The following is a 23563-nucleotide window of genomic DNA, read 5'->3' as shown; positions in this document are numbered from 1 at the left end:
AAACTGGAGTACCTGAAACATAAACTGAAAACCGTAAGCACAAAGCTTAGTGCGTTCCCAAATACCACATACCATATATATCAAACGAGTCATACATGTCATACACAATCGTGAACCATACATGTCATCCACATACCATAATCAATAAGAGTGCTATGTGTCACCCATAGTCTTGCCATTATGCCACGAGTCGCCTCGTAGTCTTTCTTGCCATGCCGAGGGCCACAACCATGGGTCTTACAAACAAGTGCCAAGAGCCACCTCTTGGTCTTCCATGCAAGCATCACAAAGACAACTAGCATACAAACTATACCACATACCATATATATCAAACGAGTCATACATGTCATACACAATCGTGAACCATACATGTCATCCATATACCATAATCAATAAGAGTGCTATGTGTCACCCATAGTCTTGCCATTATGCCACGAGCCGCCTCATAGTCTTTCTTGCCATGCCGAGGGCCACAACCATGGGTCTTACAAACAAGTGCCAAGAGCCACCTCTAGGTCTTCCATGCAAGCATCACAAAGACAACTAGCACACAAACTATACTACTTAGCTAATTACTTTCCAGAGTTCAGACTCTGGTCTTGCATACAGTGTGCCATGAGCCGCCTCCTGGTCTTTCATACATAATGCCAAGGGCTAACCCCCGGGTCTTCCTACAATACATAAACCGAATGGGCCGACATTGGTGCCTTCGACCACTACAACAGTGAGGAAACTCGCCTTGAATGCAGAAGCTCCTTGAAATAAATCCCTAGTTGCTGCCCTGACGACGCCTCCGATCTATCAGATCAAAATAACAACAGATAAACAATTGGATCACCCCAAACAAGAACAAAAACTGAGTCCCAACTCCCAAAACCAAAAAGGCCCAAAACCAAAGATCCACAAAGGCCCACTAATGGCCCAATTCTCCGAATTGGGCCCAATCCCATTTGGGTCTTATCCTAAGCCCATATTTTCCTTGAATATAATTCATATTATCTCAAACACCCCTTGGGACAAACTTGGTCAAAGGCATAAGTCAAAACTCAAAGTCAACGCTCCGAGTTGTTGAAACATCCCAAAAATACGGTCCAAAAATTTTGTTTTTAATTGTTAATAAAACCATAGTTATCAATTCATCACATAAAAATCATATGTCATTGTTTCTCAAAACATCATAACATCTATCAAACATATCAGAGTAAAAACATCCCAGGCTAAAATCAGGTGTGTGCACTGCAGTCATCCCGAGCTCTTCTCTTTGCTACCGGAAGTACCTGAAACCAAAACTGAAAACTGTAAGCACGAAGCTTAGTGAGTCTCCCCAAACGACCACATACCATACACATAATCACATAATAACATAACGTTGGGCCTTGCCCGCTACATCGGGCCCCGCCCGACATCTAGCAAAGCTCGGTATACATATCAACATATCAACAATACACATAAATAAGCACATAACATAAACATATAAACATTCCTCGGGCCCCGCCCGACATCAGACCGAAATCCGGAAACATGTATCATAGCATATAAACATTCCTCGGGCTTTCCCCGACATCGGACTGAAGTCCGGAACATATAAATAAGCACATGCAAGAATCACGAAGACATCAAGCATACAAACATTCCTCAGGCTTTCCCCGGCATCGGACCGAAGTCCGGAAGCATATAAACACATAAACCTACATCAGGCACTGCCCGACATCGGACCAAAGTCTGGCACATGCTAACATACATAAACGGGCCGACATTGGTTACATGCGTGGATTCGTTTCAAGTTTTAAGGATAAAGAAATATGTGAGTGATACTATCATTAGTCCATGGATGATTCGGAGGTATAGAAACTAGTTGTATTTAAAAAGTCAATGAGGAGAAAATAACTTATCTTCGATTTAATTGTTAGATATGTTTTTTTTTTTTTTTTTTTTTGTGGTTTTTCAATAGTTATCGTAAGAATTTTATTATGTGGGTATCTTTGCTCCAAAACCCTCAAAAGAAAATTTTGTTTTTTTGGTTTATATGAATCTTTTCCCTGTTAAAAAAAAAATCATTGTTCATGCTGTTTACAACTATTCATCTTTGATAGATGCTTAATTTTTTTTTTATAAACACTAATCCAACGTTTATATATTATATTTAAAAGAGCTATATATGGTGTCGGGTGGTAGTATATATGAACTACACCATAGTTTTGCTTTATTTCTGGTGGCTTGGATGCAAAAGGCTTCACAAATTGCAGGTGGAATCAATACCGATTCCAAGGTCTGCCTCGTTTATTTTAGATTCGATTGGATATATTATTATTATTATAAAGATATAGAATACAATAATGGAGACAAATTTTGTCTTTCTCTATTTCTTTGTCCCATGTTCATCTCTCTATTCTTTCCAATTCCGTCTATTATTCCGGTCTCGACTTCGTGTGGCGATAGTGATATTCAATAACATATAATTAGAAGATTTAGGTTGATGTTTTGGATACAATGGTTTCCATTTAAAAGTCAAAATAATCCTGAATAAGGGATATATTCTTTTTAGACATATATACACAACATATTTTAGCTATACATAAAAATTTATATTTTAGAGGATTATACTGTTTAATTTTATAAAATATATATTATTTTGTATGGCTAAAAAATATTATATACTAATCATCCTAATATATATATATATATATATATATATATATATATATATATATATATATATATATATATATATATATATATATAATTTACTAAATATTTTAATAGTATACCACCCAATATTGGAGCTTGTTACATTGAAATCTAAACAACTTAATTTTTTTCTTAAATCCCAATTGGTTTAAAATTGAAAACTTAAGAAATCTAACCATTATAAATGAGTTTTAACAAAAACAAGTTTGAGTTTTTGAAAAATAATTATTTTCTTCCGAATGTTTCATTCCGTATTGTTCATCAAATTTAGGAGTTTTATTTTATTATTATTATTTTTGCAATGTTTTTAAAGAAGTCTTTCTACCTATATCCGAAATATCTATTTTGAAGTGTTTAATATGACCGTTTTTCAATCAAATGTTTGATTTTAAGCCATAATATCGTATATATTTCCCATTTATACTGTTTGTTTACCTTTTTGTTAGATTTTTGTAAAAAACTAATTTTTTCTTGAAATTTCAAAATTGTTTATTGGATTAAATTTTGGAGTTTTTTTTTTCTTGTGAACTACAAGATTTCAATATGAAATCCAAAATGTTAGTCTAAATTCCGAAATATCAATTTGAAATATAATTTTTTATCAGAAAAAATATTTTCCTCAATCTGGAATCCTCTACTACGGACTTCGAGATTATTTTCCCAAAACAAATTTTTTTAGTTATTTTCTTCAAATACATCTTCCTCACATTATAATTATTCAATTTACCTTAAAATTTTCCACTTAAGGTATATATTTGTTTAACTTTTATTTATTTAATTTGTCAAGGAAGCGTGCTTGGAAGTTGGAACTAATACATATTGGTTGGGTGAGATGTTAACATGATGCATGGTTTTTGGAAACATGTTGCAAAATTTGTTGATCATTTCAAAATGGATTTTATTAGTATTTATGTTTGTATAAGTATGAAAGAATTAAAAAAGAAATTATTAGTCTTTCTTATTGATTTTAAGTTTGAGATTAACCAAATTTTTACTTATATAAGGTTTAGTAATCTGTACTTATGTTAAATTTTTATTATTTCTATTATATTATATTAACAAGTGTCTTTCAATAAAAGAAGACGTTAAACAGAAACCAACCACAAAATGTTACATTATTTGAAACAATCCAAAAGACTAAACATACATTATAGGAGGCAGATTTATGTTGGGTGCAGAATTGTAAATAAATAGAAAGAGCAGGGTTAAAGCTGAAAATGCGCCGAAATTTCGGTCTTCACAGGCGGATACCTGACTTCTGACCCAAAGTTTTTCCCAAAACCCAAGAAGTTAATTAGCTTCTCAAGACCCTTCCCATCAGACTTTCAAATCGTCAATTACCACTAAATAAACAAAATTATCAATATAATTATAATTAACACTAGAGAAAAATGACAAAACTAATCAGTTTACCTATTATTATTTTTTTATTTAATAGTCAAAATTTTAGAGTAGCTAAAAATAGTCTATAAAATCGGAGACCATCAAACACGCCTACTGTTTCGGAAATAGTCCTAGGGGTTTCGTGGTGCAATATAAAAAAATCATTTTTTTCGGCCAAAACCATTGATGATGTACTCACCTACGGTATGCTCTCAACAAAACTACCGTTTGGTGTTTGGATGAACATTAAGAACAAAACCATAGGTGGCAGCTGTCATATAGTGTTTCTATCAAATAATCTACTGTTACGTTTTTGAGATTCAATTACTTTTTCGATTATCAAATCAACTCAAATAACATATCACATAATAAAACTATATCATTATACATGTTAGAAACAAAAAAAAAATAATAATAAAAACATCGCAAACCATAGATATTGTATGTCATCTACGGTGTACAAAATGTTAATGCACAGTCTATGCATTAACAACTTGTACACCGTAAGTGGCATACCTTACCTATGGTTTCAGTATTTGTTTTTTTGCAATAATAAAAAAAACTATACCCAATACTATTAGATTTCAAGGTAAACGATAGAAAACAAATAAGAAATGAAGTTTGTAAAGTCACATCTTATGGTCTGATGAGTCAAACACTTTATACGTTGACCACCAACGTCAGCGCCTCATGACCTTATCAACGTCGACGTGAAGATAGTGATCTTATGTAATATTTGTATATTAGACAGTTATCTGTAAATATAGAATAGATAATAGATTCGATATCTTGGTCATAAGGATCAGTTCTTATTATAGATTAGATACAATCCTTTGATTGAAGGGATTCATTAGAATAGTTTTGTATATATATTGAACATTAGGGTGAAACCCTAATGTAAGTCTTGGCGACCGTCTTTGTGACCTTCGTTCTCTTGGTGAGAACACTCAATTCTTGGTGAAAGACATCTTTATGATTACTCGTGTTCTTTATTTTTCTGTTTGATCTTTGTTTAGTTAGTTTGTTTTTCGTTAATTATACTTGAAGTGTATCTAATCGATACAAACCTTCAATTGGTATCAAAGCAGGTATTTGATACACTCAAGTTGCCATGTCGACATCCTATAATCCCAAATCATCTGCTCTTTACAAGATCCCTCCCTTCGATGAGCAAAATTTTATAATGTGGAAAACTAAGGCTATGGTTGTTCTTGAAACCATGGATTATGAGATGATTAACATTGTTGAGAAGGCTCCTCGCATTCCTATGTATCAACCTATGGTTAACAACACTCCTGTTGGTCCCTTGAAGCAAAAGCCAAAGACTAGTTCTGACGATGACGACAAAACACTTATCAGTCTTGATGTGAAAGCTAGGGCGGCCATAGGAAACTCTCTTCCATACCATGTGTATCATTTAGTTCAGAACTGTGAATCAGCTCAATGGATGATGGAGACACTGACCGTAGCTTATGAAGGCACTGTGGAGGTTCAGGTTACACCTATCAACAACCTCAATCGGAGATATGAGCATTTTTCGGTCAGCGAGGTGAATCTCTAACTCAAACCTTTAACATGTTTAATTGTTTGGTGAATGATATGCACATGTTGGGAGTCGTCAAACACTCTTCTCAATTAGTTTTAAAATTATTGGATTCCCTTGGAAAAAGCTGGGAACATCACCCTGATGTTCTTAAAAACAATGAGAAGATTAATCTCATGGATCTCAACTCCTTGTTTGGAAATCTACGAAATTACGAAGAGACCAAAGCTCTTCATAAAGACATCATGAAGGACCCAAACAAAGAAAAGTCTGTAGCTTTGATTTCTCGGAAGGAAGCATTGAATCTCATAAGCGACTCTGATGACTCTGATCAGGGTGAAGCGAGCAGTGAAGAAATTACTGATGAACTTATTGTCAGCGTTGCACTTATTGACAAATGTTACGAAGAAAGCAGATCAAATGGAGTTCGAAGAGCTCAGTTTAAGGGAGGCAGTTCAGACTGGAGATCTACTTCAGAGAAAAGAAACTCAGGTAACTATTTTAATTGTGGAAGACCTGAACATTTTCCAGGAACTGCAAATAGAAGAAAGAAGCTCAATGCCCAGAGAGTTATGAAGTCTTGTATAAGAAGTTGTTGGCCCACATGAAGAATGAGAACATCTCTTTGCCAAAAGCCTTCATTGCAAAGCAAGAGTACCGTAAAGAATGGATGGAAGAAGATGAAACATCTTAAGATCAGGTGCTAAATGTTAAGGGTCTTATGGCTCTTAAACGATTCCTTTGATGATGATCTCAACATGTGTAACGTTGATACCTCTCAAGCTGTCCAAGAGTCGAGCCAGAATCTTGAACATACTTGGTTCTTTGACAGTGGGTGCTCTAGACACATGACCGGTCTCAAGTCCATCTTAACAAAAATTGTGGAGAATGATGGTCCGGTTGTAGTTTTTAGTGACAACAGTGAAGAAGCTGTCATGGGCGTTGGAACATTTGAGTGTAGAATGTTCAATCTAAATAATGTTTTCTATGTCAAGGGCATGAAAATCAATCTTATCTCCACTGGTCAACCTTGTGACGTTGGTTACAAAGTTATCTTTGATTGCAGTGAGGAAAAAGTTATTGATTCTAAGAACAAAATTGTGCTCATTGCACTCAGGGACAACAACATTTATATACTTTGATTTTACTTGTGTTAGACAGTGCTACTTTACGACTTTAACATTATGCTTCGCTACCTTAAAATTTATGAACGTAAGTTGCTAAAATTTTAGTTTACTATGACTCTTTCGCTTCAAAATTTATTTTTTTGCTTTTATTTTACCAAAGAAGCATACATTGTACATTTTGCTACTAACATTGCCAATATGTGTTCTTTTCTCTCACCTTCTATATATTAGGATCTTCTATCTTCATCTCAACATTGATCTTAACTGATTTGTTTCTCTGGAAAAGACCAGCGTGCCATTCCTTCGGTGCAACATCTTTTGAGTAGAGCTAGTTAAAGTCCGCTCTGCATCTTTTTCTTCAACACCAACGGCTTTCCCCCTGACGTTGATGCTCACGCTGATTGACACGAAACATCCTATCAATTAGGCCAGATGGGAGAGAATTGTGTTTGAGCTTATCCCTCTAGACACAAATCTCTTCCTTCCCGGACAACCCATCTCTGTTAAAATGGAATGAAGTAAAGCTAGGTAACGTAGCACATCTAATTTCCATAGATGATGCCACTGCTACACCGATTCCCATATGAAATTCAAAGACCTCTTCAACAAGACGGTGCTCCTCATCTAATCCTATCACGGATCACAATGTATGAAACCTTCGAGTTTTGTCTTGGTGACTCTTATAACTCGAAGGTTACAAAGATTGGACCCTTTTAACTCGTTGGTTACAAAGACTGGTTCATGTTCTTCTATAACACCCGAAATCCAGAAGGCTAATTAAAGGAAGAAAACCCCAAGTAAAGAAGGTCTACTCGCCGAGTCCAAGGGGTGACTCGACGAGTAGAAGCAAGATCAGGACGCGGGTAGGAAGGACTTGCTCGGCGAGTCGGGAAGACCTACTCGACGAGTTGGTCAGGGTTTAAGAAACCCTAAATCCGGGTTTGTGTCTCCTATTTAAGCATCTTATTCTCCACCTTTCAGCCCCATTCTCAGCCTCCATTGTCCAAACCCTAGATCTCGAACCCTAATGCTATAGTGAGCCATTATTGAGTGTTCTTGAGTGCTTTGAAGCTTGAAGAAGAAGGAGAAACTTAGGGGATTCAAGGAAAGACTTGTAGATCTAGAAATAACTTCTCATCCTCTTCATTTTCTGGTAAGCAAGTCTCAACCTTGCTTAATAGCTTGATAGACCTCTTCTTTGTCACTTTATGGGGTTTTTGGTCCAAGGAACTTGATTCTTGGGTTATGGATGTCCCAAGCAAGGATCTATTCATATATGGAATCATTGAGGAGTGTTAAGGCATAAAGGTGCAAACTTTATGCCATTTGTAACATTCGGATTTCCAGGTATATTGTTTGATCATGTTTTCTTTTTGTAAAAGAGAGGGACTCGACGAGTCGACGCTTAGACTCGTCGAGTAGGAGCGCGTTTGCTAACTGGATTAATGAGCGGACTCGACGAGTCGGAAAGGGGGGACTCGACGAGTCCACGCTGTAAAGTGAAACCCTAATTCTTGGGGCTTGTGCCCTGTTTAAAGGCCTTTATGGCCTCCATTTGCGGCCAATGCACCCCTGAGAAACCCTAGAGAGCAGAGAGAAAGCTTGTAGTGCAAGAGAAGGGCTAATTCATCATTCTAAGTGTGATTTTGCAAGAAAGAAGGAAGGAGGACAAACAAGGAAGATTGAGGAGCTCAGATCTATCACCCATTTGATCAGAAGAGACTGCTAGAGGTACTAATCTGTGCTCAATCTCGTGTATTTGGTGATCTACTTGAATCTAGGGTTTTCTTATGCCTTCTTTGGCTTGGATTCGAAGTATGTGAGGTCCCAAGGTGGAGTTCTTCTTAGATCTGGACCTTAAGAGGTCCAGAGAGTCCTATCTACCTTGCTTTTTGCTGCTACATTAGAGATATGACCCTAGGTTGCCATTCTAGAGGTCATTTCACCCAAAGGAGCTTATTGGACATTGCATGAGTGTAAAGGTCGGACCTTTACGTGATTATAGTGGTTGGGAAGGCCAGATCTATAGGTTAGAGAAGTAGATCTGACCTCAGAAGGTCATTTCAGTGTTGCCATGGATGCAACTAGCCGAGTCCATAATGGGACTCGACGAGTCGAGTCGGGGTTGCCCCGCGATTCGTGACAGGTGTAACCCGTCGAGTGGGACGATGACTCGACGAGCCAAGAAAGGCTAGAAGGATTCAGAGAACCCGCATGGACTCGCCGAGTCGCCCTTGTGCACTCGACGAGTTGGGTCAAAGTATGACCGTTGACTTTCGTTGACTTTGGGGTTCTGGTCAAGACTGATTCAATAGAGTTCAGAGAGGGGTAGAATGGCCTTCTACCCAATCTGTAGAGATGAGGCTATGAGAGAATATTGATCGGGAATGTTATTTGAATAATAGGAGGAGGCCAGGTCGGGACGTTGAGCACGAGAGTTTATCCGACTTCATTGAGGTGAGTCTTCTCACTATACTGTACCTGGAAGGGTACCTATGTGTGACCGGAAGGTCTTGTATGCTATAAGATGTATGTGCTATATGCGGTTATGTGATATGTATGTGCTATGTATGTTATGTATGGTATGGACCGGAAGGTCAAGATGATATGGACCGGAAGGTCAAGATGACATGGACCGGAAGGTCAAGAGGTTACGGACCGGAAGGTCGATACGGGTAGGACCGGAAGGCCTACCGGGATTCGGGACGGAAGTCCCCTGAGACACATGGATCGGAAGATCCTACAGAGTATGGCCTGGAAAGGCGTATGTGTGGTATGTGGTATTTTGGGGAACTCACTAAGCATTTATGCTTACAGTTGTTGTGTTATGTGTTTCAGGTGCTAGCGAGGATCGCGGGAAGGCGCCGGCATGATCCGTACACACTCATAGAGATTATGTTTTGAGATTCTGGGTTTAGTTTGTTATTATGACAGTGGATACGGTTTGCTTGATGTTGTTTTGATGAATAAAAGTATGTTTTAAAAATGAAAAATTGTTTTGGAAATTTACGTTGTTACACCATTGAAGTCCCCATGCAAGCTCTAAGGTGTTAGTTTGGCCTTGATAAGCCCAAAAGGCCATATATGGAAGGAAAGCCTGAGACTTTACGTGCTCATAGGGTGTCTAAGATCTGGACCTTGATTTTCATGCTTTGGTTTGAAGTAATATGAGTTTTGGGACAAAGACTTATGTCTTAAGGAGTTAGGGTTTGAGCTAAACCCATTTAGAAGGACCAGTAATGGGTAAAGTTGGAAACTTTACCCTTAAGAGGTCATTTCCAGCATGTAGACAAAGTTTGGCACTTAGATCTGAAGTGTAGGGGCTTAATCCTTTAAGATAGCCCAAACAGACTAAGGGACTCGACGAGTCCAGGGAGGAACTCGACGAGTCGAAGTGAGTTGTCCCGTTTTCTGTTATGGTAGAACTCGACGAGTCTGGGGAATGACTCGACGAGTTGATGCGATAAGTCGCGACCATGAGAAGTCAGGGAACTCGGCGAGTTAGGGGTTGACTCGACGAGTTGGATCGCGAATTCAGGAATCTGAGTTTTAGAACTCGACGAGTTGATGGAGCATCTCGGCGGGTTGAGTCAATGGGTCTACGACACCAAGGCCGGCCCATTTATGATATGTGGTACACTAGTTGTAGTAGAGATATGTGGTATGATAGTTAGCTTTATGCTAAGTGGTATGCTAGTGGTTATCTATGTTATTGCATGGAAGACCCCGGGGGAGCCCGTGGCAGTTGGATATAAGACCACGTGGGGGAGCCCGTGGCATTCCTAGGTGAAGACCATGTGGGGGAGTATATGGCATGATGGTATAAGACCCTGGGGGAGCCCACAACATCCTTGTTTGTTTATGTATGTGTTAGGTAGTATGATAGATACCTCTGTGATATACGATATGCTAGTTAATTATGTATGTTATTGCATGGAAGACCCCGGGGGGAGCCCGTGACAGTTGGATATAAGACCATGTGGGGGAGCCATGTCATTCCTAGGTAAAGACCATGGGGGAGCCCATGACATGAAGGTATAAGACCCTGGGGGAAGCCCACGACATCCTTATATGTTGTATGCATGGCTTAGGTGATATATGTAGCTTTTATAGCTAATATGATATGTGTTATGTGATTGTGTGTGGGGTATGCTCTGGGGGACTCACTAAGCTTTGTGTTTGCGGTTTACAGTTTTGGTTTCAGGTATCATTGATTTGGAAAAGAAGGGCTCGGATTGATCGCAATGCACACACCTATGGTTTCCGCAGTGAATGATTTTGGGATGAACTCTGATAAATGTTTTACTTAATGATGATTTGAAATGTTTTAAATAAATGGTATCAATGCTTTAGCTACATTAAAAATGAAATTTTTACCCTTGATTTTTGGGTCGTTACATCTTCTCTTGTTCCTGGTGAACATGAAGCTTGGAATTGCAATACTTCAACGATTAAAGGCATTTTCTATCTTTGGTTACGATGAATTGTGTTAGTTTGATATTTTTGATCTTGTTTTCTTATTCTTTTATAGACAATGTTGAGGGAAAGATATCTCGGAAAAAAGAAGTTCATTTATGGTCATTCAATTCAAAAGATTTGATGAATCGGGTCTTTAACTTGTTTCTGAAAAAACTGCACAAATACCGCTTTTAGAATATTTCCTTGTTTGACTAACTCTTTTGTTTTTATTCTTACATTATTTATTATTTTGTCTCGTACCATTTTAAATGAATTGACAGTGAACTTCATAGTTCTAGACTACTACTCAACTCTATGATACTAAAATTGAACCACTTCTTGTTGACGAGCTGACATCGTTTATGATTCACGCTGATTCCACCTCAGCGTGACCGGAACACTCCATTCTCTAAAATTTCTTCTCAATAAAACTTTATGATTCACCATCCTCTCCACCTTCACCGTTAAAAAATGGCTTTAATATTCTTTTTTCATTTAGACATATTTATATGTATTATTAACAATATTAATAATAACGAATTTAAAAATAGTATACTTATTTACATTTTTAATAATAATAATAATAATAATAATAATAATAATAAGGTTTTCTGTTTGTAGAAAAGTCATAATATTTTTATTTGCAGATAAGTCTTCATATTTTGAGTCAGTTTACGAAATAGTCACAAATTAATTTGTTACCGGTTCCAACCGGTAAAAAGGGTCAAAATGCAAACTTTTGTTAGTTTTTAGGATTTTTTCGTACACAAAACTAATTTAGGACTAAAACGGAAACTAAGCCAAAATTTTGGGACTTTATTGAAGATTTTCCAAAATTATATACAAGAATTTGAACCCGAATGAGTAGGTAACAACCCCTTGACCAACTGAACTACAAGAAGTTCATGTATAAACTTGAATAACATGATATTATTAACATATTTTCATGTATAAACTCAATGTTATTAAGATATTAATTATATAATTTGGTTAAAACTTGGACCCTATATTATAGGATCCTATGCAATAGTCTCTTATATATCTCAAGGTTGGGTCTGTATACGTGAAAGCGTTGCCTTTCATCATCGAAAATAGTCAGGATCACCAAAAAACATCTTCATCGGAGGTCGAACAGAAACCCGCCAACCTTTTACAACCAATGATGACTGTAGTCACATGCGATAACACTACCACCATCACCGATCACCACCACCACTTTTAACGTTTTTTTTGGAAAGGGAACTTCCTTAACGAGGGTTTCCGGGCCAGCTTTCGCGCACCGACTAATCCCCTGCTGCAAACATGAGGCTTTGCTTCATGTCCTGGAGTCACTGCAGGCGAACCTCCATGGCCACAAAGGTTGAGTGGTGTCAAGATTTGAACATGGGTCAATAGGTTATCCACCATATCTTCCACATGCATTACCAAGTCACCACAACCCAAGTGGTTTATGAAGAGGTTGTCGCAGGTGGCTACTGCGGATGTTGGATGTAAAAAAGTTAGTAGGGTTTCGCTGGACCTCCGATGAAGGTTTTTGGCGGTGATCCCAACGATTTTAGTTGATGAGCAGGCGACGCTTTTGCATATTCCGATAACTTTATGGTGAAACTAATAAAACTAACAAGAATTAATATTATACAATAAAAATAAATTAATAATATAATAAATAATACTTATTATATAAAAAATAATAAATTAAAAGTAATATTCCAATAAAAATAATTAATCCTAAAAAAGGAATTAAAATAACTAACTGAAAGAAATTAATAATCTGATAATGTAGTATTTATTAAGATATACATATTATAAATTAAAAATAGTATTTATTAATATATAATAATCCGATAAAAAAGAATTATTCCAATAAAAAAATTAACTAAATAATCCAATATTTTAATATATAAATATTATATATTAAAAGTAATATTTATTAATATATAATAATCCAATTAAAATATCCGATAACAAAGAAATTTAAAAAAATTAATTAAAATGAATTAATAATATAATAAAACAATGTTTATTAATATATAAATAAAATATATTAAAAATGACATTTATTAATATATAATAATTCAATAAAAATAAAAAGAAATTATGTAGAAATGATCTTTTATAGTTTGGCTGTAGAAATGGTCGCTGAAGGTAAAATAATCATTTTAAAAAAAGTTAACAGCCAAACTGTTAAAGTTAACGGTTTGGACCTTAACCACAACAAACTTGTTGAAAACGATCAAATCTATAACTTTTCAAAGGTTTGGATTTTAACCACATAAAATAAGAAATCATAGGGACTATTTTTGCAGTCTTGTGAATATATTTGAAAAAATATTTAAAAATAATTATGAATATGACTATAAAATATATGTAATACTTAAAATTTATGTGCTAAAAATATAAACAACAAAATGATAGATTATGTATTCCATTCATCAAATTTCCCAATTTAAAAAATTCTCATCCGATCCCATTCCAAGAAGACACATTTCTCAATATTTTGTTTTATAAAACCCAAAAAATAAAAGAATAAAACAAACCCCGTTCAAACAAACCGATTAGAGGGCATACTCGTCATTTCAAAAATCATAACGTTATCTTCCTTTTAGAAACCCCACATCTATTCAAATTCCAAATCTCTTTTAATACCCTTCTTGTCTCTTGCTACAGTCCCCTAATCTATAGATACACAAATCTGTATGTATAGTTGTATACCTACAGGTACACACTTCTGCGCGTATTGCTGTGTTCACTGCAACACAATCCCCAAAACTTCTCAGCTTTTGTGAAGAAAAGCCAAAATCACAGGTTTTCTAGAGAGAGAGAGAGAGAGAGATAGAGTTTTGAGAATGGAGGTGGAAATGGAGGATGATAGTAGTAGTGGTAATGTCGCTGTGGAGTTTACGTTTACGGCTGTGGAAATCGATCTCGATTACGAGTTTGAAGCTGCGCGGTTCTTTGATTTTACAAGGGAGGAGTCGACGGTAGAAGCTCGTGAAGCTGAAATGTGGTTTGAGTCCGTTGAAAGCTATCCGCCTTCGCGTAAGTTGTTGAAATCTGTATACATTGCCGTTTTATGCTTGTGCTCCTTTTTTTATGCCTGATTATGAGTAGTTATTATAGGTTTTAGCTGATTTTTACATCAATAGATCATAAGCATTCCTGGAGATGTTCAATGTTTTTTTTATAAGCATCATTTGTTGGAGATTCTCATTGTTCATGATATCGATCGTTTTGTTACACCTGTAAATAGGGGAAACAGTGTCGCACCTAAGCCGAGCTGAATTTATTGATTTTTTTTTCCAGTTCAAATATACACGCTCCCTAGTGTTTGACTTTTGAGGTTACTCGTAAATTATTTAGGTCCAAAATTGATTGATTTCAAGAAAAATACCGGTAGTTACATGTAACTTTATGAAATTCCTACTCTCAGAAACTAGTTTTAGGTTAAATTTGGTAGATCATTCAGGTTAATTTCGAATTTGAAAGTATAAGGTTTGACCTAAAATGTCTCAACATATCCATTCTTCTGCAATGACATTTGAAAAGTAATTTCACAGGGATGCACCTTGTGGTTTCGTAATCTGATCATGGAAATTTGTGTAGTGTTTGCTAGTTTGGTGTAGTCACTAAACCACTTGCTCATGCAGGTCAAGCTGATGTATATATCTTGGGTTTGTGGTCCATATGATTGCAGAAGACAAAATTTACCATTCTAACTAATAAGTGGTCCCAATCACCAGTTACTAACTTTGAGTTCTTCTCACAGATGTGGTTATTTTCTAGTTCTGTTTTACAATATGAATTAGTTGCCCCTTTTGAAATTGTATTATTGCTAGTAGTAATTTGACTTGCCAGTTTTAGTCATGATTACATCCCAAATTCATCAATGGTCAATTTATTTAGGTTTTAAAGGAAGCACATTTCTAGCCACACTCTATCTTCTGTTAATGATGCCATTTCTTGTCTCTATATGCATCATATCTGTTCCAGATTCTTGTTCTTATAAGTTTTATAAAAATATGTATACTGCTTTCACTGTCATAGGCTCAATAGTACACAGTTTTTGACTTCTTTACCACATTTTTTTTATTTCAGCATTTGCAGTTAGATTAATTTCAAGAGAGCAAAATGAAAATGCCAACATTCATACAGAATCAAAAGTTTTTAACACAAATCAGTTGGATAATGTCTCTAATGTTGTAAGAGCACAAGAGGGTTCTTCAATGGCTTTGACCAAGACAAACACAGGTATTGACTATTGTACCCTTATTGTAAATAAGGACTAATAAGATATAAGATAATGCAATTAAGTATATTGTCAACTGATAACTATTTTACAGATGGTGATGTGGCGAATGGGGGAGTTTCTTTGGACTTAAAAAGTTACTGTCTACAAACCTTCCAGAAGCAACAACCTAGAAGAAATGATAATTATAAATCTAAGACAAAATCAAATTTGAAACCAAGTTTTCCAAGGACCTCAACTTTAATGAAACCTACTGCAAGTCAATTAGCTAAACAAAATCAAGAACGTTTAATGGATCATTCCAGGTATTAATTATACTGCTGAAATTGAAATTATTCTTGTGATTATGCTTCTTAATTACTGTTAAAAGCAGATAGGAATGGAAAAAGAATCAAAGAGGATAATGTTTTATTGTTTTATAAACCATAAATTTGAAAAAAACTTTATATCATTGTGTGTTAGGGTTCAAAAATCGGGTAACAATTCTATAAATGTAGAAGGTCAAGCAGCCAAAAGACAAAAGCTCGAGGGAGGCCTGTTGTGTAAGGTCAGAAATACCCTTTTATCATTGTAATGAAACATTTCTGCACACTTTTTATATTAAAGGATAAATACTTGATGCCTATAATTTAAATTTCAGGTCACTGACACAAAGCAACAAGCTAATTTTATCCACAAGGCACCAAAAAAGGTAACATACATATTATAAGTGGTTCATTTGATCTTGTGAATGATTTTTTTAGAAGTTTTCTCTTTTTAGTTTTTAATTTTATTATTTTATTTTTATGGTTATATAGGAAGGTGGCATGGATAGTAAGTTGCATATTACTGTTCCTAGACCCCCTGATCTTGCAACAGCTCAAAGGTCACAAAGGATAAGGTTATTATAAATCCACATCTCACTATTATTTTAAAGATTTTTTTCATTTTTATATTTTTTATTTACTAACATGTAATTGAATATCTTTTGGTGTTAGGCAAAAGGGCGATACTGGAAACGAGAATGTGGCTTCAAGAGCTCATGGGTTTAGAGCCCTTCCACTCAATAGAAAAGTTTGTATTTTATTTTGTGCATAACTAACTTAATTTCTTTAAGATTTGAATAAATTACATTTTTGGTCCCTGAGAATAGCTTATTTTTGCAATTTTGGTCCTTAACTGAGGTGCTTGTAACATTTTTTGGTTTATGGTCCAAGTAAAATGTCTATTTTGGTCCCAAAAGCGTTATAAAACCTGAAATAAGGATCAAAATTGCAAGGAAAACTTTATGGGACCAAAACTGAAAAAATCAGCTATACTCAGGGACCAAAGATGTAATTTACTCTTAAAATAATGTTATTGAAGTGTACTATGAATTTAAGCATCACACTGACAGCATGTTGTTGTGTACATTGTTTTCATTGATGTTTTACAAAACAAAAAGATTTTAAAAAAGTTTGTATACTTTAAGGTTATGTTTTTATATATTTAATTTATCACGTGCAGATTTTTGAGACACCTTCATTGTTACAACAAAAAAGAAGCACTCCTCAGTTACCAGAATTTCAAGTATGCTCATAATTAATCTTCTAATATTTAATCAATTAATTATTTTTGTGGCAATATTATATTTTATTTTTTTACCAGGAATTTCACTTGAAGACAACAGAGAGAGCTGCACAAAACACTGCTGCAGTTCCATCAACTTCATCATACTGCAACAACTTAAAGGTTAAAAACACATCATATCTTAGATTTTTATATTTGGATTAAAAAAAGAATAATTAAAAATATAAAAATAATGTAATTAAAAAAGTTGTGTATTAATATTATACAGGTACCACAGAAGCCTAGATTTTCCTTTGCGACAGAAAGTAAACAAGAAGATTGTGAAACAATTTCAAGATTTAAAGCGTTACCTCTCAACAAAAAAGTAATTATTTTTATTTCTATATAATACAATTATTCAAATAATTAAAAAAATAATGCGTGATTTTTTTTAATGTAGATATTTTCAAGTAAAGGAGATCTAGGAGTTTTTAGAAGTAGCAAGAGGGAGACAACAGTAGCTATGGTAGTAGTTTCTCATAATACAATTCCACTTTTCAATTATTTCTTCCTTTAATAATATCATAAAAAATTCTATTTTTTTAAAATATTTTTTCAGGCATTTAATTTTCAAACTGAAAAAAGAGCTCAAAATGCCCCCCCAATCGATCTCTTCAACAAGGTATGAACCCTAAACCCTAAACCCTAAACCCTAAAGACTAAACCCTAAACCCTAAATCTTGAACCCTGAACTTGACATTTAAATTTTATTTTTTGTAATTTGCAGCTCACATTGGATTCTGGTTCTGAATTGAATAGGCCTAGGCCTAGGGCTAGACATCAGTCTATTTTTATGAAGGTTATTTTCGATCCCCATTTATAACACCATAATTAATTAAATTTGGATTTTTGTTTTTAAACTATAAATAATAAAATATTTTATTTATTTATGTATGCATTTTTACTAAATTTTGTATTATTTTGGCACAAGGGTTCAAAAGAAAACAGAGTATGCTCCTTTCAACAACAAAGTGAGATAGTAAACCACAAAATGACATCATCAAAACAAGTTCATTTTGACAGCAATTCAGCTATCACTGAAGGCATTACTCCATTGTCAACAATTAGCAGGTAAAACATTTAAAAAAAAATACACATAAAATTGTTATAATTTATTAGTATTGGATGTTAATTGTTATGTAATTTGGAACAGAAATTTGGGGATTCGTTAACATGACGATTGATGATAAAAAACCAACCATGACATTGATGGAAGAAGAAAGATTATGATCGCGTGTTAATAAAATGTAAGAAAAACCAAAGATGTACAGCTTTTGTTGGTTTCTTTCTAGTTTAAAAAAAAATATAAAAAATGATTTGAGAGCATATTTGTCTCAAAAAAGAAAGAAAAATAAAGTGGAATTAACTTTGCATTCAGACAAAACCAAGAGGACTAGAATTAAAATGCTAACACAAGAATTGACCGCACTTGGTCCTTTGGGACATTTTAATTAATTTGATGTACTGAAAGAAGACTGACTTATTTCTTGAGTCTGACATGGCATTCAAGAATATGACTTTCGTATGCTTGGTCTTTTTAAAAAAAAAAAAAAAGTTATTCCTCAATAAACTCGATAAGATTGGCGTTTACTTAAATAATCATTTTCTCGTAATTGTTGTAGTACTTTTGCCGACAAGTTCACTCGGTTTATGTGGATGTATCCTTGGGAAACTGAACAATCAACACATATATTAAAGTACAAGAAAAGATACACATGATATTTATGTGATTCACGTGATCAATGAGATGGTGTCGCTTTCATAGACAAACCAGAGATGGACAAAGTGTTTTAGTGATGATATAGTTGAGGTTTATAGTAACAAGCGTTGGTTATATATAGAGCTTTCGGGTCTAAAACTCCTTACTAACCACGTCCATATAATGGGGCATAGTTTCATACTAGGCTCGACTATCCATACATACTTCATACATTTGGAGGTAATTCTATCCAACTATCCATACATACTTCATACATTTGGAGGTAATTCTATCCAACTTTAGGAGCTACCTTTTACGAAATCACACTTTATTATTCAAATATCACCCCTAGTGACTCTAACAAAGACGATGTCTTAGGGAGGACAGAGTCATGCAAGAGGTACTCTCAGTACCTCCAAGTTGTGATTCTCTCACCAGTGGATCGTTCAACCAGTTAATTCATGTGTATTGATTACTTGTATTTTTTGCTTTAATATTTATACCAAAATAATTTTGTATTTTTTAGATTAGTTTGTATATTTTTAATATTTTGTAAATTAGTTTTGTATAATTTTTATTAGTTTGTGTTTATTTTAAAATAAAAAATTAAATGGATTGAAAAAGATAGAGTTTTTATGTGTTGTGGGTTAAGAAAGATAAAAGAAAGATGATAGAGAGAAGATGATGCGGAGCCACCTTTCACGAAATCACACTTTATTATTCAAATATCACCCTTGGTGACTCTAACAAAGACGATGTCTTAGGGAGGACTGAGTCATGTAGGAGGTACTGTAGTACCTCCAAGTTGTGATTCTCTCGCCAGTGGATCACGATTGGTCGGGTGATATGCGGGTTAAACAACCCGTTCAACGAATTAATCCATGTGTATTTTTTGCTTTAATAGTTATATCAAAGTAATTTTGTATTTTTTAGATTAGTTTGTATATTTTTAATATTTTGTAAATTAGTTTTGTATAATTTTTATTAATTTGTGTTTATTGTAAAACCAAAAATTAAGTGGATTGGAAAAAATAGAGTTTTTATGTGTTGTGGGTTGAGAAGGATGAAAGAAAGATGATAGAGAAAAGATGATGTGAAGCTGAAATGACAGTGAGTTGGTAGGGAAGGCTTCCCTCCACCCTTATGGTCACTTGTCTGTGAGCGGGTTCTAAGCTACCACTTTCATCCGAATCGAGAACACCGTGCCAACCATTGTAGTGATAGTGGACTCGACATAGCGACTGCTCCCTTCCCATATTCTCCCACTTCCCTTTCCTCTCCTCCCTCGTATATTGTGTATTAAGACTTGTATATGATGTTAAAGATATGTATACCATGATTTGAAAATGGAGGGAGTGAATGATGTGTGATTGACATACAAAAAATGATGACCGATAAAAAATGAATACAATGGATGCCCTAATGCCATTAATCGTGACTCCAGTTTTGTTCAACTAACCATCTACACCAATCCTATTACCTACATTTTTTAATCTCGTTTCTATCTCGTATATATTAACTTCTCTCCTACATGATACTTATTACAAAATATGGGGTGAAACATGGTAAAATTGACTATTAATTTTAGGACATATGATGGAGCATGAACTTTATTTGACCCTTTGCAAGGGGCGCTGCTTCACTATTATACACGTTTGCAATTTGCATACACTACATGGCTTGTATTAGATTTAGTAATAGCAACATTGGGCCACCTTGATGATAGTAATAGCACCATCATTAATAGGTTAGAAAAGCTTATTAGATTTAGCAACCCACTCTTGAAAGATTTGGGCAACAATGTTATTATTATTATTTTTTTTTTTGGAATTCAAGCTAATTTTACTAATCCTGACTCAACAACATTAAGCTCAAAACTAAAACACAAACATGTAAAAAGTTAATATTGGTATTAATATAAAAATTGTAGCATTGATAAGGTTATTTACACAAAATCCAACAAGATCAAGAAACCTGAGCTTCACAAGTGAGGAACAATAGGTCTATCATCTTTAAAGTTTAATCTTAATCCAGATCACAAACCTCTTCAATAATCTGACCTTTTTAGCTTCTAAATTGTCAACTCTTTCTGCTTGTGGTGTATATCATTTCAGTCATAAGCTATGACCAATAACTTCTTTTTCACAACACATCAAAAACCAAAATCAGCTTAACGTATATGTGTTCTTCCAAAAGATGATGCTCCAATTGCACTCTCATTGTTCTGCATTCATAAATTCAATCACCAATTTTGTCATTATAAATAGTACTAATTATATGCTTGAATTCAAGTCTTTTTGACTCAAAAAGTCAACGTGGCAAAATGTTAAAACTGACCATGGTTTACCTGAGATTTAGGAGAAGGAAATGCATTCCAAAATCTAAGTGTTTCATCTCCAGCTCCAGTCACAATCGTCTGCATAACCATTTAAAATTTTAAAACCATCACACAATCTGTCAACTGTATTTAAAAAACATCAAATAAAAATGCATAATTCTTTTCAAATTAACAATTAATCATCATTATATCATATAAGATTACCTGTCCATCAGGTGAGATTGCAAGGTAAAGAACTCTGTATGTATGCCCAGTAAGAGTAGCCAACTGCAATTCCATTCAAGATTCACATTTATACACACCCTTTTTAACAAAAAAAAAAAGTCAAACTTCCAATTTTAGAGAAAAAGTCAAACCCACATGAAAAAGATCTTACCTTTGACATATTAGGGTACTTCCAGACTATAATTTGATTCTGAGAGTATCCATGTGTGCTCACAAGTTCATTCCCATTCTTAGACCACACAAGATTACACACCTGAAAAAATAACAACAACCCTTTTATTGGATTCAAGAAAAGATTTAAAAAAGTACAAATCTTGATTCCATTTTTGTAAAAAAAAATGTTAAATTTACCTGACTACCGGTATCCACACAGCTCAGGTGAGAATTGGTGGTTGTGTTCCAAAATTTGATACACCGGTCAGCAGTGCCGCCACCGGAAGCCAGAAGTCCATAAAGATGTGGAGACCACGCAATTGCTTTCACAGCAGCAGTATGCTCACAGTATTTCAAAACAGGTTGTGTTGAATGTTGATTCCAAACAAAAAGCTGAACACAATAAAGATTAATTACATTAATTCTCAACTTTGTGTTTATCATCAACTTCAACTTTGTATTATAAAAAAAAAAGATTGTTATTTTGTGGAAAGTGATTATAATTGCATACATACCCGATTATCGTTTCCCCCTGATGCTAATTCGCGATTATCATAAGACCATTTGAGTCCACACACTTCTGATTTATGACCATTTAACTTACTAACAAAATCTTGTTCTACACGTGGGTCCCGTTGAAGAACACTTTTATCACGGCTTCCTGAAGATAACATGGATGAATTCCAAGCCAAGGCTCCAACACGTGATCTGTGTCCTTCCATGGTTCTAACTTTCTTGCATCCAAACACATCCCATATCTGAATTCACAAACTTGGTTAGGTTTTGTAAAGAAAGTAGATTTTATAAAATATAAGTTGAATGAATAAGATTAATATAACATTACCTGGACTTCTCCATTGCTAGTTCCAACTGCAAGAGTTGTTCCTTGTTGTGACCACCCAACTGAACAGACTGTTTCATCAATGCCCAAATCACATAATTTTGTAACCTGTGTTTTCATGGAGTTTTAGCTTTGAATGTTGATTTAGATGATCATGAAAGATAGATTAGCATAAGTCAAAAGAGTTGATGATTTTCGTCAATTTACCTTACTACTAGAGGCATTCCATAAGTAAACACAATTGCTCAATCCCACAGCCAAGATATTATGAGAAGACCAATCCACAAGATTTAGGTAAAAATCATCTTGCAATGCTGGTGCATCTAGAACCTAAAATCAAATGATTAGGAGCCAATGTGAGCTTCTAGTACTAAAATCTCCAAATGATTAGAACCCAATGTCATCAAGTTAACAAAGATTTAGAGTAATTGGCTGGAGTACTGACCTTATAAGGAGATCTGGGAACAATTCGTCGAGCTTTAGCAGGTCGATGACTAACCCCAGGCAACTCATTATCAAATCCAAACGGAGACAGCGAATGCAACGATTGCCTAGTCTCACTCTTGAAGCGAAAAATATTCCGGTTTACTGGATTAGTAGTAGTCACTGGAGAGTTCTTCTTATCAGGCGTACTGGGAGGAATGAATCCCAGATCCGACCCAAACAATGCCTTTCTCAAAAGGGCAGTGTAGGCGGCTGAGGAAGAAGAAGTGTCGTTGTCAGCGCCTCCGTCGGACGGTGGCGGAGTAGACAAGCCAAATAGGGCGAAATTGGATGCGGATCGAGAGGGGATAAATCGATCGCTGTAGATGGTGCGTGATGGAGATGGGTGGTAATAATTTAGAGAAGATGGGGTTGTGGGTTTTGGTGATGGGATTTGACAATGAGATGAAGATTCATCGTTCATCTTGGAGTTGAGTTTGTGGGATTGTTGATCGATCGTAATCGAAAGCTGCAGGCTATTTACCCGGGAATGGTAGACGGGTAGGAAAATTGCCGCGGAAAACAACAAACCATGGCGACTTATCTGCCCGGCTGCCCGACGTTTACTTGTTGGAAGGATTCCAGAAAAGGGTGTATATATATTACTGTTTTTGTTTTTATTTTTTTAAAATTATTTATGTTATTATGATTTTAGAATAAATTTACTGGTATCTCCGATACATATTTGTATATTTTACGCTTTATATAACTTTAGGTAATTTTTTTTTTTGGAAAGGGAGCTTCCGTAACAAGGATTTTCGGGTCAGTTTTCGCACACCGACTAATCCCCGC

The 23563-nt window shown here is 35.0% G+C and overlaps 2 protein-coding genes across 5 annotated transcripts; one reads left to right on the top strand and one right to left on the bottom strand.

The window, feature by feature from the left end:
* Positions 1-13834: 13834 nt before the first annotated feature.
* LOC145118914 (Cell cycle regulated microtubule associated protein) lies at positions 13835-19610 on the top strand. Of its 3 annotated transcripts, XR_013713546.1 has the most exons (16): positions 13836-14238; positions 15295-15447; positions 15540-15750; positions 15908-15992; positions 16086-16136; positions 16243-16325; positions 16423-16498; positions 16931-16993; positions 17072-17155; positions 17262-17357; positions 17433-17498; positions 17592-17654; positions 17760-17831; positions 17964-18103; positions 18186-18279; positions 18655-19610. XR_013713546.1 is itself a non-coding variant. In XM_079054567.1 (15 exons), exons 1-15 carry the CDS (start codon positions 14046-14048, stop codon positions 18202-18204), a joined length of 1455 nt encoding a protein of 484 aa, XP_078910693.1. In that variant the 5' UTR covers positions 13836-14045; the 3' UTR covers positions 18205-18358. The 3 variants fall into 3 exon arrangements, 1 of the variants encoding a protein (XP_078910693.1); XR_013713547.1 differs by lacking the exon at positions 18655-19610 and having other exon boundaries at positions 13835-14238; positions 17974-18103; positions 18186-18358; XM_079054567.1 differs by lacking the exon at positions 18655-19610 and having other exon boundaries at positions 18186-18358.
* Positions 19611-20624: 1014 nt separating this feature from the next.
* On the bottom strand, positions 20625-23328 carry LOC145122698 (B-type cell cycle switch protein ccs52A-like). 2 transcript variants are annotated; one of them, XM_079058258.1, is made up of 9 exons: positions 22734-23328; positions 22496-22618; positions 22292-22396; positions 21963-22205; positions 21646-21840; positions 21446-21547; positions 21274-21336; positions 21079-21147; positions 20625-20955 (listed from the first exon to the last, which is right to left on the bottom strand). In XM_079058258.1, the coding sequence occupies exons 1-9, from the start codon at positions 23193-23195 to the stop codon at positions 20902-20904; spliced, it is 1416 nt and encodes a 471-aa protein (XP_078914384.1). In that variant the 5' UTR covers positions 23196-23328; the 3' UTR covers positions 20625-20901. The 2 variants fall into 2 exon arrangements, with proteins under 2 accessions (XP_078914384.1, XP_078914385.1); XM_079058259.1 differs by lacking the exons at positions 20625-20955; positions 21079-21147 and having other exon boundaries at positions 21274-21372.
* Positions 23329-23563: the final 235 nt, after the last annotated feature.

The sequence above is a fragment of the Lactuca virosa genome, chromosome 6, assembly GCF_052849685.1.
Source record: "Lactuca virosa cultivar CGN04683 chromosome 6, Lactuca_virosa_CGN04683_v6, whole genome shotgun sequence".
In the NCBI taxonomy this organism is placed as follows: domain Eukaryota; kingdom Viridiplantae; phylum Streptophyta; class Magnoliopsida; order Asterales; family Asteraceae; genus Lactuca; species Lactuca virosa.
Note: the sequence above shows the minus strand (reverse complement) of the source record. Positions and strands in the feature narration are given on the sequence as shown.